General features: G+C 39.3%; 2 protein-coding genes across 3 annotated transcripts in view; one reads left to right on the top strand and one right to left on the bottom strand.

The window, feature by feature from the left end:
- Positions 1 to 18210, bottom strand: part of LOC145468117 (D-inositol 3-phosphate glycosyltransferase-like) — a 358913-nt gene that overhangs the window by 292351 nt on the left and 48352 nt on the right. The gene's annotated exons all lie outside the window — the stretch shown is intronic.
- Positions 3971 to 16809, top strand: LOC145468087 (uncharacterized). 2 transcript variants are annotated; one of them, XM_081451760.1, is made up of 16 exons: positions 3971 to 4114; positions 4792 to 5013; positions 5452 to 6209; positions 6707 to 6875; positions 7183 to 7944; positions 8452 to 8690; positions 9130 to 9292; positions 9869 to 9921; positions 10688 to 10751; positions 11399 to 11451; positions 12067 to 12204; positions 12807 to 12986; positions 13492 to 13601; positions 14321 to 14474; positions 14958 to 15109; positions 15515 to 16809. In XM_081451760.1, the coding sequence occupies exons 3-16, from the start codon at positions 5517 to 5519 to the stop codon at positions 16527 to 16529; spliced, it is 3945 nt and encodes a 1314-aa protein (XP_081307886.1). In that variant the 5' UTR covers positions 3971 to 4114; positions 4792 to 5013; positions 5452 to 5516; the 3' UTR covers positions 16530 to 16809. The 2 variants fall into 2 exon arrangements, with proteins under 2 accessions (XP_081307886.1, XP_081307885.1); XM_081451759.1 differs by lacking the exons at positions 3971 to 4114; positions 4792 to 5013 and having other exon boundaries at positions 5375 to 6209.

Here is an 18210-nt window from a genome sequence, read left to right as displayed (position 1 = left end):
CGAGGTCGGGTTTAGTAAAGCTTCTGCAAGCAGGAGTGGAATTCGCGTTCTTTTCAGTCTGTGGATGATGTTGGTACTCCTTACGTAACCAAGATGTCTGCAGAAGAGGGTAGGTTAAATGGATTTCAAATCAATTAAATAGTTGGTAAGATACGTCATAACAAAGTGATCCGTTATGCAAAATGATTTTTGAGATAGACTGGTCTCCTTTGCACGATACTCCATCGGCTACCGAGCTAACTTTAAAATGATATGGCCTTAATGCCAAAAAAAAGTGGAGCTCTTAGCTAACTCACGGTGTGATACAGCAACCCTGCACTTTCTCTGCTTGTACCATTCCACAAATAAAAAAGGCACTGCGTAAGCTCATTAGAAGTTCTATTCATTAGCATATATGCAACGTAGGCAATGTACTGTCGACCCGAAACAACAACACTGAAACAATTGGCTTTAGTGCCAAAAATCAAGCCAGGATACGTTGCTTAACTTTCGTGTGCTTAGCGCGTAGTTCATTAAAATGTTTGAGCCAGCTGTCCCTTTCTTTCCAATATCATGAACATTATATTCGTATTGCACGGTCTATTAGAAAAACACTTTTCTGTGGTAGGAAAAGTTCCTCTTCAGCCTCATATTCGATCAATTCATTCTCACTCTTCATATACTCTCATCCGGATTCCATTACATCTTCAATGGTAGTCTGAATACTCAAATATCATACCAGTACATTCAGCAACCTTTAATGTGCTGATAAGGAATAACTGAATATTTGATTATTTGCTTCATGAACTGAAGCAGGAACTCGAAAAGTAGCCTCGAGCGCCCAATGAAAGACTCAGCTGGAGACCCCATCTCTGCATATTATTTTCAGTTTTATTAGGCAATGGCGTAACATTGTGTCGCTGTCTATCGAGTCTAGATTAGCTCATATCGTTGGGTTGAGGTTGGTTCAACAAGAAGATCTGTTAGATCTTATAACCGCGCTTTTAAAATTTAACTGTTTTCTTTTGTTCAATAAATTTCTTGTCGATAGCAGCAGTTGAGCATCCTAAATCAAACCAAAGATGAAATGAACACTGTATTTATTTAACAATCTGCGCTTCAGCAGTCACTCTGCATGTTTTGACACAGTCATAAGACAAGCAGCCTATTAATGACAGCTCAGAATCATTGACCCAAATCTCAAGAAAAAAAAGATTGTCTATACAGGTAAGTACACGGGTTTTTTCCCGGATTTTCGGATAGAGTAGCATGATTGATGAGGTCGGGTTGAATAAACCTTATCGAAGCAGAAGGGTCAAATTTACCAATGACATCATCGTTAAGTTAGGGTACTATCATAATCTTCAGACGTCGGTAAGTTCAATGGTTATCACGTAGTGGAGACGATATAGTTCTGTTACCATGATGGATAAAACTGTTTTTTCAGGGACCCGACGAGTGAACAAATCGTGAACAAATCGTCCGGCTTGCAAAATTGTCACCGCTATCCCCCATCTGACGTCATAGAGTCATCTTCCCCGTTTACGCCTGTTTTAAAATAACTTGCGAGCATGGTCGCTTCATCTTTCCTAGGTATAGGAAGGAAAGATCGAAGCGACTCTACTCCCAGGGTAGTCTGTACGTGGTGCGAGCTAACTTTGCTGGTGGTATTCAATGCCAGCGAGTTTTTCTTGACTCTGTTAACTAGTTTGGTAACAAAATTTGCTCAAAACTCAAGAGGAAACCGACTTCCATTGAGTTCTGATCTCCGACTTTCAACTTCCGACTTCTGAGGCCGAATTGTGTGTTCGAGCAATAGAGGCATTTAATATTCTTTTGGACGGTACATATTTGGACCCTCTCTAAGAAAGGACCTGGAGATGGAGAAAAATTTGTTTATGTCTGGAGAGGTAATTGTCATATTATTTTATAGGAAACCAATTTTGAAAACATTTATAGAATCTGTTTGAACTGTGAAGACGATTTTGAGATATTGACTTTCCTGATTTGCATTGATTCAAAACACGGTGTCTTAAACTTTATCTTAGAAACCAAATGGAACATTTTCTCGTTTCTGTCGGAACTTTCCATTCTATATGACAGACCCGCTGCGACAGTTCCCCTGTAGCTGAACCGTGGACAATAGAACTTGATGACATTTGAAATATTTTTCGTGACCTGTCGGTTGGGCTTTGCTTCGTTCCCGATCTCTTCGTCGAAGTCAGAGATTTTTATTGAGACGGAAGCTTCTGGCATTGAGCTCAGCGGCATACAAGACCGGAGAGAGTCAAGTGCTGTACTTCTCTTGGTGGATCCTGGTGGACGCTTCGCAAGGTTTAGTTTCCCACGGAAAGGATTTTATCAACAATTTGCTAGAGGCCATGTTTTACCGTCCAGGATGAAGAACATTGCCATAGAAAGGTTTTTTTCTCCGGCCTTATGGGTCATGTAGCCATCCGTTTTTCAAATTGTACCACGTATAACTGTAGAGCGAGCAAGGTAGAAGGGTGACAAACCGTGGTTTTGGAGTCAGCCGGAAAAGGAAACCGTGTATTCTTTTGTAGGCGCGTAGATAATAAGCACAACAACTTTATTAAGAGGAGATTTATATATTTCAATATGGATGCTATTATGAAATGGTTGCCTTCACGAGCATGAGCACAAAGACTCGCAGCCGCAGGAGGGTAAGAAACTTACAGCAGGTTTTAAATATTTACGATGCAAGTCAGGATCTATGAAAATGATGTTATACTCTGTTTTGAAATAATATTGAGTCTGAATTTGGCCAAATGCTAAGAACATGTTAAAAACATAAACCGATAGATATCTAAATCCTATTACATATGTCTTACTATTTGTAGAAGATCACTTTTTTTATTTTTCTATTTTAAGATGCAAGGGGCACAATTTGTGATGATGCCACAGAATTTCCTGGTAAGAATGCAACATGGATTATTTATTGATTTGTTTTCCATTTATAGCTTCAAAGTGCTGATGCTGCATTTAATGTCAAGGAAAGTCTCATAGAATTTAATATCAGGAGATTTTATCTAGGCCACTGGGCCACACAGCCCTTTCAATCTTCTTGAATATAAAGTCTGCCATTCAATGGTACACTGTGTGTAGACGTTACTATTTTCTCGTGAAGTAAAGGAGATAGTAAGTATCTGCACGCAAGCTATTGAATGACTGCAGTTGGGTGGAGAATGTTTGGTTTTAAAGAGCCACGAAATATCACAATGGGGGTTTGATACGAGACATTTAATCGAAACGGCTTGTAAATGTGCACCAGAAACGACTGAATGAAGTCCCGTTAGTCAAGCTTAGCACTCAAGTAGAGTTTGCCACCTTACATTTGGGTCTTGTCCTTATATACTTCAGTGAGGCTGCTCGATTCTGAGCAACACAATCTGAGCCACGTCAACAAGCAAACTCTTACCGTATTTGACGTGCCCAAGGCGTGTGTTTTCAGCAACGCGACTACTTCGGATCTTCCCGCAGCCATTTGTCATTTGTCACAAATTTAAAAAACGTAGAGAACTTTGGAGGTGATTATCGATGCGAAGAATATTTCGGAAGAAAACTCTGTCTCGCTTGCTTCTGACCTCATTCTTTCAACTCAAACCTGATCATGAAGTGAAAAACGCGCGACAAATCTTCCTGCCTTTTCATGCCATGATTCCTTTATGATCCAAGTGAAATGTCCACAACATTCAGTGGATTGAATGATTTTTAAATAACACAATTTTTCCATTCTCCCTTGTTGGACAAAAGTGGTTATAAAAAACACGACGCTACGCGCCTCATCTCGTCCAACGTGGGCTCATTGAATATATAATATTTAATTATTCGCTTATGCCAGTTAACACTGAAAACGACGAGCGGAGTCTGGTGGCATGGTGCACTTCAGCTGTGGATAGAAAAGCTGACACAAAGGATAACTAAACAAGCTGTTTCATAAATACCGTTTTGTTATATTCTTTATCTTCAGCGTTGGGAGACAGCAGGGACATTGACGGAAATGAAAGGAACCAGTTCGCACAACATTTGATCAGTATCAAAGCCAGCGGTCCTGTTCTAGCCCTCATTGGGGATCACGGAACTATCAACACTGTCCCAGCGCCTCCAGATGGAGGTATGTCCTAAGTCTTAACTCTCTCGAACCTTAAGTTCAATAAAAAAGAAATAAAAAAGAATGAACCGTCCGCATTATGTAATGGCAATTATGTTGAATTCAAAACTAGTAACGTGGTGAGCCGGTTTTATCACCTCAGTAGAAACAGAGGGCCTACTTCTATGTGAGGTCATAGTCAAGTTCTTCAACTATGTTCTTTGTTAGTAGAGACAACTGAAACCGTTCTCTAATTTCCAGTCTATTAAAAATTCTAATAACGGAGGCTTTAGACAAACAATTAAGAATAAATATTAGCGATACATTCTTGAATGACGTTTCGATGACTCGTTCATCATTTTCAAATTTACCATTCTTAAGAAATGTCGTAAGAAATTTGAACGCTTAATTTACGAAATGCTCTTTATTCAAGAAAAGAAACCTTAACTGAACACTCTATCTGACTCAATCAAAGCAAAACTATTTAGTACTTTGAAGTTAATTAAAATTAACACTCTCTACATTCCACATTCTTGTTCTAGAGTCTTTAATCACATGCAAAGAGAATAGAACATGAAGAACTCATAAGAATCTGACTTTTAGTTCACGAATTTGACAATAATAAATGAGTCATCGGAACTCCATTCAAAATTATTGTCGCTAATTTTATTTTTAAAAAATTATCGATTTTCTTAATCAAGGCAATACTAGCAGCAACTACCCAGGAACGGAAGCTTCTCCATCTGAGAGGAACACGGAGCCAGAGTTGCAAGAAAGCCAATATTCCATAGACGCATCTACGCGACTAAATTTAGTTTACGCCAGGACCTCTCCGGGCAGTTATTGTCATCACAATTATTATCAACAAACAAACGTGGGAGACTGGAACCCTAAGCCTATCATCGGTGTCTCTATCCAGAGAGGTAAACTCAAAGGCATCACTAAAAATGTTTCAAACCATTGATATATATATTGAAGCCCATGTGCCACTGTTGGAATGTTTAATCACACGCAATAAAATATTGCTGAATACTCACGCGATCGCTGACAAAATCACCTTATACATTTCTGTAAATTTCAAGTTTGCATACTGCATTCGCCAGAGTCTCTGAGTTCCATATTATCCAAAACTGTGGTTCATTCCACTACAGTTGGGTTCTTTACACAATATAAACGAGATGGTTCTACACTACAATCGATGTGCAACGATCGATATGCAAAGCATATCAAAAAGCTAAGTTCATCATGTTTGCTTCACAGATGTCCTCTTATAGGAAATTCTAGGATTATGATTTATAGTTAGTGTATTACAGTCTTGGCGCGGATAAACTTCAAGTGGAACGTTTCATTGATGTTCACAGGAGAAATTAATTTTGAATGGCCAGTCGAGTTGTTTCTCGAGAATCCAGAAAAATTCATTAGAGAGATGGACACGTGTGCTGGGTCCCTGAGGGAGGAGAAAGAACAGTTCATACTGCGAGGTATCTTGCCATACCTGGAGCAAGTCATGTGGGGCAAATCCTCTGCTAGTAACATTGATACCTACAAAATCCTTGCCCAAGCAAGCTGCAGCCGAAGTAGTCGCGATGTTGTAACACATTCCCTACATCATCTCCAGCATCTGCTATACAGAGATAACTTCGACTACTCTAAGCAAAGTTTGCTGAGTGTAGAAAAAATCATACGATCATCCATCGCTTCCCCAGATGGAGTGTTCAGAGAGGAGGCAGATCCAGTGCGTCTACTGAGACTATCTGTGTACGGCTACATTCTGTCAGAGTTAATAATTCACCAGGTTCAATCAGGATTCTCCAGGATAGACTTACAGAACAATCTAAAAAATCTCGAGGAACTGAAGGTGTATTTCAATCAGATCAACCTGAAAAAGAAGGACATTTTGAGATATTCAATGGAATTTATTCAGGAAGCAATTTCCTATCTTTTGAAGTCACCAGAGAAGACGCTGAAAACACATCTGGGACGCCACCTAGACGAATGCAAGGCGCTATGTGCAAATAAGCAAATTGAAGAAAAGACGTTGTCGTTATTTCAAAGGTTGAAGACATCCAAAGTGAAATGGTTTGATTTACACTGTGTTCTCTACCATCTCCATGGACAGGTAAGGGTCCTTTCTTGGAGAATATATGTATTTCTATGCTTCTATTAACCGAGACTGATAATTTTTGTGAATGATTTTTTTTTCTCTGCCTGCTTCGATTGATCACCGTGTTTTGATGGTTTGGCACCATATACTACTGGTGTGAGTCGCGGATCAAGACTGAGGAAACGATTTTATTTGTAAGAAACTACTACTAACACTAAACACTACTAACGCTCAGATGAAATCTGAAAGAAAAAAATATAGGGCCATGCCAACGACCAAAAGGAGGTCCGCTCGGCTACATGCTAAATTTGTCAAATCATAAAGTGGTATGCTTATTTTTGCACTTTGGGCTTCTAATTTTCACAGCTTTATTGACTTAATTGATGTCAGAGATGGCATCGAATCGTGGAACTGCTTTTTAAATATTTGTATTTCTTATCATATAGTGGCACCCACAAAACGTTCTAGCATCTCAGTACACTATTTTTTTTTATTTTTATTTTAATAATCAGGTGCATACTGAACGTCCCACTCCGCAGATGCACAAGGAGCGAAAGGCCATGATTCTTCTCAGACGTGTGGTGGAAGCTTATCTTGATGGCGGAGGCGGAAATGACTGGAAGTTCTGTCTCTTAACAGGATCTCTACTGTCGGAGATCTCAATGAACAACGTCACCAAAGGTAATTATTGTGCTATCTGGAAAGAGGCCATGAAGAACGTGTTAAGGTAGTGTTTGACTCAGTTTCACGGTATAGTTTTCCATAGAAGTAAGATCAACAACCCCAAGTCGGTACTCATGCGAAAAAAGGTTAACATTTCTCTTAAGTGACAGAATGTCTATGTTATATAAAATATTCAAACCAAGAAATACAACTGTTATTTCTTACACTGCTTGCGTACAGTTAGTATAAATATAGGCTAAGCCCCGTGTACAGCCCATGTACCTGATTTAGAAGCTCGCTTTCTTTCATTTGTTTTCTTATAAAGAATTGAGGATCGAAGCCGGTTCCTGTTTAGTGAATCTCCTGAAGAATGACAAAGCACAGAAGAGGCCAGAATGTAGAGCGATCCTTGACCGTCTTTCTAAACGGGTGCTGTTCTGTCAAGACAGTCTCATTAAGAAGCTTTTGGGTCCTCATCTACTCAACAACCAAAATGCACAGTACACACTTCCAGCAGAACTCCACATCGAGCACCTTACTTCCTGCTACAGGACTCAAACACTGGAAGTTAACAGCATCATAGCCAGTGAGGCGGGGCGCGAAGAACCGAGCTGTTTTGTCAACAGAGGTATGTTGAAGGGACAAAAAGCGGCCGTAAAGATTTTGGCTGTCACAAAGCAAGTTATCCTGGAGGAAAACACCACAGTGCAGTCGGAGGCGAAGAAACGGCTAATTGCAGAAGCCTACAACTTATGTCAATTAAACAGCCTAAATCAGCATCCAAACATTCCGGTCCTTCTCGCCTATAACACAACCACCGTACCATACCATATAATCACACAGTATGAGAAATACGGTAATCTGCTTCAGCTTGTTCGAACGTCTCGAGAAGTCCAGGCTTTGCTATCGTCCGTTATTTACAAAATGTTTATCGGCATAATTGAAGGCCTTTTATACTTACACCAAAAGCTGCACTTGGTTCACCGGGCCGTCATGGCGGAAAACATTCTAGTCGGAGATGGTTATACATCCAAGCTGAGTGGCCTGCACTCCTTAGAAATGCTACAAAACAGACATTATGGAGACGGTAAGATAAACTGTAACGAAAATAATCACATGTAGTTCATTTTCGTGTAATTTCTTTTGAGGTCCATACTCATAGTAAACATATGTGTTCAACCTTAATTTTATTAGCTATTGTTCTATTATTGCTCTCCAGATATAGACCTGTGTGACCTTATGTATCATGTCATGAGACCACTATATAAAAACCTACTAAACAGATTCCATTTTCGTAGCGAAAAAGGCATTACCAACAGCTAAAGTGCTAGTGCGTTTCAGTTCACAATGTGACACATAGCTTTGTTGGAATCCGCATAGTATAAGACAAAGACAAAAATTGTTACGCGGGAGCTCTTATCGAAGTTCTCAAAGTTGTTAAATCTGTAATATAGTTGAAGTTGATGTCTAAATCATGTAGTTACCGAGTTGTCATGCATCCTTCAGTAGGCAGTTCATCTAAGTGCACTGTGAAAAACGTCTCTACATGGACAGCAAATAACTATAGATGCAAACGTTCGTCTTCTTTTCACAGCCCAAGATAATCGCTCACCAGAATATGATTACGCCATGCTCGATGACGATTTACCGCAATGTATAAGCGAAAATGATGAAGGCCTGCCAGTAAGATGGAAAGCGCCGGAATGTCTACGGCATAACTTGTATTCCACTGCCTCTGATGTCTGGGCATTTGCTGTGCTTATGTACGAAGTACTCACTCTTGGATGCTGCCCGCACAGACACATCCGAGAGGATAGTGAGGTCGCCAATTATGTAAGAACTGAACAAAGTGTTTTGTATTGATTATAACCGTAAATGTATTTTTAAAGTTAAAAGTCGACATTCAGTTTTCGGTTCCCATAGATGAGGTTTGTTAACTCTGCAGTGAGTTAGCCCAGTCCCCGAGCTATGGCTATTTCATCTTGTGCTGGGGCAGTGCATCCAAACGTTGAGGGAATTTGGGAACTGATATTTCAAGCTCTAAGTCTAAGCGTCCAACGAAAGGCTGATGCTAGATGTATAAGTTCAATCCAATTATTCTGTCTTCAGCATAGAATAGTATTATCTTTCTATTGGAAAAGAGGGAAAATTTATTTGTCTCTTGGTCGGAGTCGGGCATCATCTCCGCCAATGGAAGTCTTGACAATATGAAATGGCTGAAAGAAATCTCCCGTTCTTTCTAAACCCTGAAAGAAAATTGCGTTTCATTAAGGTTTTTCAGGAAGTCAATGAAGAGTACCTACCTCAAGAGCCATCAATTGATGATGATGAATACAAGTTGATGAAGCAGTGCTTGAAAAAGCGAAGAAATGAAAGGATCAGATTACTCGACCTTAGAGAAGAACTCAAGGAAATGCGGCTAAAGATGAAATCAGGTGCAACGACAAATAATTAGCGGAATAGAACCATTTTCCTCCAAATTCGCTAATCGTTTTTTTCAGATTTTTAGCTGATTATTACAGCAAAGTTAACTAGGCTCTCGAAGGACGAACTTCATTAATGATCACCGTTAATATGAGGTTATATTAATTTGTTTCACCGTCTTGGTAAATTTGGGAACTGCCTTTTCGAAAGTTAGGCTTCCGTGTGCGATAAAAGACTAAACAAGCCACGCCGGTCTACTTTTAGCTACTCTGGTTTTGTTTTTTCGACCCAGAATGGAACGTGCTTTTAAGACGATTAGCTTTTCTCCCTATAAGCTTGAGAAGAGTGAAGAAGTGAATGTGTCAGAAAGTCTAGTCGTTCAGTCAGTGAACGTGGATTGGGGTTGGTGATTTGGGTGATTGTGGGACGAGCTCAACGGGCCATTGTGGTGCAGGGATCAGGAGAGGGATGTGGGTGAATTTAAGTGCCGGAATAAAATGTAGCAAGATCCAATCGCGAAACGGACAAAACATATCAACAAACGAATCCAAAAAACAATCGCTGACTTTGTTCCTTTCTTTTTCCAGGGGAAGAAAAGCTACGGCGTAACCCACCACACTTAGAGCTTGACATTGTCAGTGTAAGTTTGCTGTTTAGACTTATGTCATAATTTACACTGTTGATTGGTTACTTTGACAACTAGCTCAATTAATCAACTTTCCAGTGGACGCGTGAAATGTAGGAGTTCGAAAAAGCAACGCTGTCTTTTATCAGAACCGCTGACCGTATGCGTGTTTATTACTTAAAGTTGTATAGATTAGTAGTATATGCTTTTATAGTAACTTAAATTTACATAATTTTGTGCTGATTTGCTCATTTTCTTTTATGCTTCCATCTGTTAATTTCGTGTTTGTCTTTGCTTTATTTGTAAATAAGGCTTGCAGCAGCCCTCTCCAACGCTTTGTTGTTTTGGCTAATGGGGGTTTATTCAAATTTAACTTTTCACTTGTAAATGTATAGGGATATTTTTTGGGGGAGGGCTCCCATACAAAAAGCGACGGGTGCTCGTCGGAAATTTTCAAAAGAATCTCCAAGAGGTACCAAGATCCTGTTTTGTGGGTATGGCCTGAAATATTTTTCAACCCTAAGAGCTACAAATTCTAAATCATCACCTTATCCCCGGTCATATTTTGTCGGCCTAATACCCTAAAAGGCACCGCAAAAGCTCCCGTTGTGGACCTTTTAAGGCTGAACATCCTAAGAGGTACCAACACCGCTTTTAAACCCCTAAAAAGTAGGAAGAGCAACACCGTCCTTTTTATATGGGATTTCCTCCCCCCTCCCACTAGGACTGTACTAGGCAACACCTCCACCTCATTTTAGCTATTATCGTCCTCTTCTTATAGGTATCTCAACAACCACAGGAACTGGATGATATGTACGAGTTCGTTTCTCAAGACAATGTTTCAGGTACCATGAATAGTTATCTTTTTAATTATGTGTCAATGTGTGAATTATTGTATTACCCGTTTTGTTGGAGTTTGAATGTGAATAGTGTCATTATATATATGACTGGATTTATGAAAACCGTGTCAATGCGGAAAAAGATAGAGAGAGAGGTACAAGAAAAGGAAGATAAGAGAGTGGTGGAAAAAAAGACTGACATTCCTTTTGATTTTTATATCGTCTACTTCGAAATAATCCCTGGCGAGAAAAAAACCCTTGAGCAGGACGCGCTTTCTTTAACACTGTTTCCATAAATCCAGACATATACACATTTGTACGCATGTTAAATGGCAAGGACCTCCCGTTGCTTTTTTTTCTCGATTGTGGAAATGCTATCATTTCGAAAGGGGAAAACTTTCATATCAAAGCCTAAGTTTCCGCTCTTTGTTTCTCAACAACACGTAACACAGTATATGATATATAAATGGTGTTTCTAGAGTTTGAGCATTCCTTGGGGTACATGTTCTTAACTAGTAAAATGAGATGTACTCTCCGAATATGATGTGGTCACCACTGACGACAGTTTCGATACAGTTTTAAGACGAACGACTGATTATGTTACCGTTACACTGCATTCCATTTCATGTTATTCATGTATGCAATCTATTCAGAGTACACCGATGTTGACAGATCACAGACGATCTACGAAGAGTATGAGGATACGGTAGGCCAGCTGACGATAAAGTTAAGAAAGGATCTGCCAATCTTTCCCAATTAATTATGGGATAATACAGTCTTTGCATCTTTCTCCTACTACTTTTTATTCATTTTTACAACAACAAGGCAAAAATAGAAAAGAATGAAAGAAAAACACAATCTTTGCGTTTTAATTGATAATTCACAATCACTGACAAATTCGGCGTAGGCTTTTTGCACTGTTAACCATTTGAATTTTGAATGTCAGGAATGTACATAGAGTTCGTAAAAGACGAGTTTTGAATAGTGAAAAGTGTTACATGGCATAATCTCAAAAGCTCTTTGTAATTCAGTGGACTAGTTTGGTTGAATTGCTTGAACTCGCAACAATACGCAATCATTATCAAAATCTCGCTCCAGTGAATGGAAAAAAAAATGCTTTTCTAGCAAAGTTTGGGGAAATTATGCCAAAAACAAATTCAACGGTTAAGAAAAGAGCGTTTTGGCCGCAAAAGTTAGCATCGAAGGGGTTAAATTAAATTCATTCTTTCGTGTGATGACCACTAAATAATATATCAGTTAATCCCCGCAGAATGTTTACGACAAAAACATGAAAAGTTCCATCTTTTTTTTGGTCAATTAGGGGGAATCTGTGATGAAAGAGAGGATCACTGGTGGGGACAAACAGCATTTGAGAAGACTTTTCTCGCTTCGCAATGATTATCTCCTACCTATCCATAGGATATTTAATTTGGATTCTCACAGTCCAGATGTTGACATTGTGAGTAACGCCCAAGGAAAAAAACAAATGCAAATGTGGCAAGGGACCGCAAACGAAAATGCTACTAGTATACACAGGATCTGTAAGAGATCTGAAATAGAATAACAGTTAAACAAGACTGACTGATAGAGTCCAAAATGAAAGACAACTATGACCGTGGACAGTGCTTCCAGCATTATAGATTTCTGACTGAATATATTAAAAGACCTACGGAAGCGCCCTTCGTAGCCCCCATACGAGCCAAGTGGCCCATCAGGCCGGAGCTCATTCCGGTTACTGTAGAGTTAAGCGACTAGGAGTATTTATTCTTCCCCTGGATGGGATCGGCTAGGGTCCCCCCCGGTCGCATTAAACACCTGGGTGGGGAGAGGCACTGTGAGAGTAAAGTGTCTTACCCAAAAAGACTTCACAGTGTCCCCGGCCAGGACTCGCTCGCGCTTGTATGGCATTTTGGCCTGATGTTATAATTTAAGAAGTTGCACTTTGAGATGTGCACTTCTAGAATCGTAGATTTCTGTCTGAGTATATGAGCAAACTTCCGGAAGCGCGCTTCTTAGCCTTGAATTGACCAGTGCATATTTCTTTTAATTCTCTAACGACAGCACTCACCAAGAACCAGCTTTGGCAACTTGAAAGAGTATGTTCTTGACCGGCGTTGTGAGAAGGACGATATAATCACATACTTATGCCAGGTGGCGTCTGCTCTACACTACCTTCATGTCAACCACATTGTACATGGGGACCTCCGCCCAGAACATGTATTTGTAGCTGGACCACATAAGGTGTAGTAGATACAAATCAGTATTAATATCGATTGTAGTGACATTCTAATGTAACATTATTACGATTTAATAAGAGCAGGAGTTCGAATTTTGCCAGATTCGTCAGCACTGTACTAGTGTAATTTATGATTTACACACATAAACAGTATGGTGTGTTTATTCAATTTACAATTCCTTGTCTATTGAATAGCCTTAAACCTTACGGATAACTAGTTACATCGAAAAATTCACTTCGTAGGTGCTCCCTCCTTATCTTTAAGAACAGAGTGTAATTCTATAGCTACTTGCACCCCTAATGCAAATGCTACAATCTGATTGGCTGAGCTAGCATTGAGCAAGCATTAATTTCCTGTTTGACTTACGTTGAATATAGGATTTTTGTATTAGACGTGGTATTTTAAATTGCCATTGGAAAAACATATAAATGAAAATAAACGACAACCTTAGATCAGAGAGACGATTACATTCGAATAATAATTTGTTCGAACATTATGGTTCTGTACAGGTCCAGGTTGGTCGTCTGGGTCGCTCCAAGCCTCTTTCTATGAGTGCTTATGAAGTAACCAGTACTTCATGCGTGGTTGAGGCTGCCCTGCCACCTGATTCTACTCGCTGGTAAGCAATATTTATAACTCCTTTCCTACCAACCCTGGTACGCACCAGGAAGCGGTCATAATGCAATTTAACTTTTATTGAGCTGTCCCCAAAATGTTTATATTTCAACTACTGGTTATGTCCTTTTACTTAAGGACGTATACGTAGGTTTATACCTATAAATGTTTAATTGTACGCATATCTTCTTGGTAACGAGTTGAATTTCAACTCGACCAATCAGAGTAATGTTTTCGTATTTACTTTTGTGGCATGCATTCAAACGTTAAAACTTGGTGTACACGACTTTTGAAACTGAAATTACTGGAATAACTGGATTACGAGAGACAAAGAAATTGTTATGAAACAGGTCAGACTGTCGTTATATTAGGCTAAAACCAAGGACAAACTATTTTCAATAGGCGTGGTCTAACTCCTAGCCACTGTCAAGAAAAGTAGACGGAAACTGAATGATTCCGCACGCGAGAGACATTAAACGAGCGCAAAAAGCTTAGCTCAAGGGAACCATCTGTGTTTGGATGAGTTTTAAGTTTGTTGAACAATTGAACTGCCAAAAAGATGTTTGATCGATGTATAAGAACTTAAAACTCCCTTCAACTGTTTTCAGGATTTTGACACAGCTGTATTGAAAGCTTAATTGGTAAAAATAAGCTCATATTAAAACAGTGTTAAAATTGAATGACACCTGCATATTTACTTAGCTTTATACTCTGAATGGGTAGGTGTGCTCCGGAAGTGATCTTAGAGAATCACTATTCTCATGCAAGCGATGTGTGGGCTTTTGGAATCTTAGCATGGGAATTGTACACTTCCTTCGCTGTTGGTCAAAGTGATATACGTGCTTCTTTGCCCTACCACAGTATAGGCTCCGATAAGGTAAATATGTCACATGCAAAGCTTACTCATGAATTGAAGTATTTACAATTAGGTACGTAGTCATATAAGGATTGAATGATCGATCGATCAATAAACTTTCATTTTCCGCTTTCTTTCTCTAAATCAACTTATTCGTCTTGTTTCCTCGTTTCCCTGTGGGGAAAAGGGCCAGATTTATAACAACGATAGATCTCATTCAACAGTGAAAATGAGCGGACCGACCTCAGCACCAGCAATAATTTGGTTTTAATAGGGTGTCTGAATAACGTTTATACATCTCTTCATCGTCATTTGGAACTTCAAACTGTAATACAGACACATTTCCTCCAAGCCTGATACATTCTTTAGTAATGTCAGGAAATCACAAACAAATCAGATCGTATATTTATACGCCTTTAACGCAGCTACAACAGAATTGCACGTGGACATAAGACGTCTACGTCAGCGTGGTTGTAATCATGCACTGCTATATTGTTTTCCCAGTCAACCTTGTGTAACCATATGAAAAACGAAGGACCACTTACCCAACCTGACGGCTGTCCTGATTGGGTGTACATCATGATGCATCAGTGCTGGACATACGACCCAAAACAGAGACCACCAATTATTGCTATATTAGATTGCCTTTCAAGCAGGTACACTGTATGATATATACAATGTAGAATAGGGAACATCATCGAACTTGCTGAAAAACGATATTCCCAACCACTTTAAATTTTTAGATTTTGGTCCATCAGATCTGCATCCTGTAATGATTCTAAGCTGGATTTGAGAATTTTGACTAAGATCAATATTCGTTTGATCCTTTTGACAAATAAATGTTTGAAATACTATGTTCTTTCCCAAATTTCAGTCTTAAGTATAACATAGTTTCTTTGGCATGCTTTCTTTACTCATAAAGGTCTTAAGTCTATTATTTCTTTCGTACTCATTTGGCGAAAGTCAGAAACATTCTTTTTGGCGCAGTTTAGGCATTACGTTATGAATCGATCTTTAACTGGCAAATGGGTACTATGTTCATACTTTCTACGTCTTTTAAGGGAACCGATGCAGTCGTGGATGATGAAGTTATGGTTAAACAATCATGATGAAAGCGAGAGGCCAGATTTGCCAATCTATCAGCCCGAGGGTGCATGCCATGTGACACGGGCAGAAGAACACCCCTCCAAAGACGTTATCGAAAAAATGTGCTCGGAAAGCTTTTTTACCCACCACAAGTACTTGTACGTCGAGAGCATTCAAAGAAGTGTGGCAGGTACGGTAGATGAAGACCAATACGAATTCCGCGAATCCCCTGATATCTCTCAGTCATTACACCAAGGATCCTCTGTGTCCCATCAGTCACCACGAGAATCTTTGGCAAGTGTCGGCCTTTCTCGTGACCGCAGCTCTAAATTTGGCCAGGGACAACAAACGGTTGCACAAGGAGGTGAGACCATCGAGAGCCGTGATTACTACTATTCTTATCCAGCAGTTGAAGAAATGTTTGGTGAAGAACGTGGCTGTTCTGTGTCTCAGCCTGAAGATGCCATTTCAGATCACGAACAATACGAACTGTGCGAATCCCCTGATATCTCTCAGTCTTCCCGAGGATCTTCTGTTAATGACATATCTGAAAACAATGAAGGAGGAGTTGACGTTGAAGATGGCCCCAAACACGATCTGCGTTTGGAGGATAACACAGCGTACAAGGAGCTTGATAAAACCAACCAGGGTTACATGCCACTTTCGATAGAGCAGAGGACTGGCGAACAACCATGTTTTATCACTTCCGATACTAAAAAATCAAGTACACCTTTGCCCCAGTACGGCGGTAATGATTCCTCTGCTGAGTTCTACAGTTGTGTCGACCTTCTTGTGCAAGGCCCTCATCAAGGGCAAGAAGACGAACGTTTCTCTTCTGGACCTATAAATTCCACTAAAATCTTCCAGAACATGGAATACAAACTGAAATACGACTCAAATGAGGACATGGCCATTCAAAAGTTGTTAAAGGATGCAGAGTTTCTTTATCAGGACATTGTACAAGGAAGGAAAAAAAGTGTCAGAAAGTAGAATCGAACACTGTCGGGAGTGACGAAGATTTTTACATGCACCGAAACCAAAGCTTAGAACCACAGCAAGTGCCACAGAATGCTGGGCGTCGGAAAAGTAAGAAGGTGTACGGACAGAAACAAAAGTGGCTTATATGAGCATGCTATAATAATCTATCTTAACTGGGTAGTCTTCGTACATACAGGCCATGCATGCATGAAGTAGGTTTAATTCAGGTAATATCAGTAGCGGATCCAGACCTTGAGCTGACGGGGGCGGGGGGAAGGGCGGTTTTTTTTTTTTTTTTGCTTGCCTGCCGGCTTTTCTTCCTTCCATTTTTTTTCTTTTTTTACCCAAAATAAGGGGTAAAGAGGTAAGCCCATGCCCTAGATCCGCCACTGAATGTATAGACGGCTACGTTTGGAAATTGGAAGGATCCTTGAGTCTCGAAGTAAAGACTCAGCTTAGAATTTTTCAGAATCAATGGCAATCCTATTTGAGTAGCCGTAATATTGAGGAAGATAAATAACAAAATCGATTGCAGCAGCCATCGATAAATTAATCGCTTTTTTAATTGGATACGACACTGTGGTAAATATATTTACTAGTGTATTAAAGTTGATAGGAAGTACTGTGTTGAGGCGAATTAGGGAACTAAATAGATTCCAAGCCTCAGAAGGCTGTTGAATTTGAAAATAAGGTGAATCAGTTTTAGACCATGCGTGTGTTTTGAAATTGGACATGCGATATAACGTTTTGATCATGCAGTAGTTCATCATACCAAGTACTAACTTACAGCTTCCGGATAGGTATTAGAATGATACTGATTTTAGGCTAACTACGCAGAAAAGAAATAATGATCTAGAAAAGATAGGCTTAAACAAAAAAGTCACGAAACTGAGAAACATAGGCCACATTTGCACGGAAAGTAACAAAACAGAAAGTTGACTAATTTAGATAAACATGGCAAAACGAAACTATGAGAATACCTTCAGAGTTGTGCCAGAGGGTCAATCGTTCCCATTTGATTGCAACTCTTGGGTTTGCCTCGCAGCACAGCAGAACAGCTTTTTAGCTCTATTGACACAGTCCAAAAATTGCTGACTTGCTCATTCAGTTTCGCTGTAAACGATGGCAGTTAGAGGGGAGAATATTTAACATCCTATATTGACTTAGTTGCATAATGTTAATTGTCACTATTAGTGTTATTTCCAGTTATTATTTTAAAACAAGCTTTTTAACTCTTTTAATTTTTAGATTATTTTTTTTATTTTTTTTTCCCCTCCCCTTTTTTAGCTTTTTAAATTTTTTTTTTATTTAATGTAAAGCGCCATGGACAAATAGTGGATTGGCGCTATATAAATATTTTATTATTATTATTATTATTATTATTATTATTATTATTACATTTGTTCAATTCTATTTCGCCTCAGGCGCAGTGGCCTTATAGTTTAGCGAGTTGGTCTGTGAGATCAAATATGGTATTATGTTTTTAAGAGAGAGTTTTTCTCTCGATTCTAGTGCGGTGTGTTCAACGGTTCCAACGTGAGCAATTGTTAATCTATAATAATCCAATATATATATACAAGCTAAAAACTAGAAACATCATAAATTAAATTAAAAGTTTTCGACTTATTGTCATCATCATCTTCGACTTATTTTCGTCAATCCTGATATTGACAGAAAACGTTCGGTTTTATAA

The sequence above is a fragment of the Orbicella franksi genome, chromosome 14 (assembly GCF_964199315.1).
Source record: "Orbicella franksi chromosome 14, jaOrbFran1.1, whole genome shotgun sequence".
Taxonomy (NCBI): domain Eukaryota; kingdom Metazoa; phylum Cnidaria; class Anthozoa; order Scleractinia; family Merulinidae; genus Orbicella; species Orbicella franksi.
Note: the sequence above shows the minus strand (reverse complement) of the source record. Positions and strands in the feature narration are given on the sequence as shown.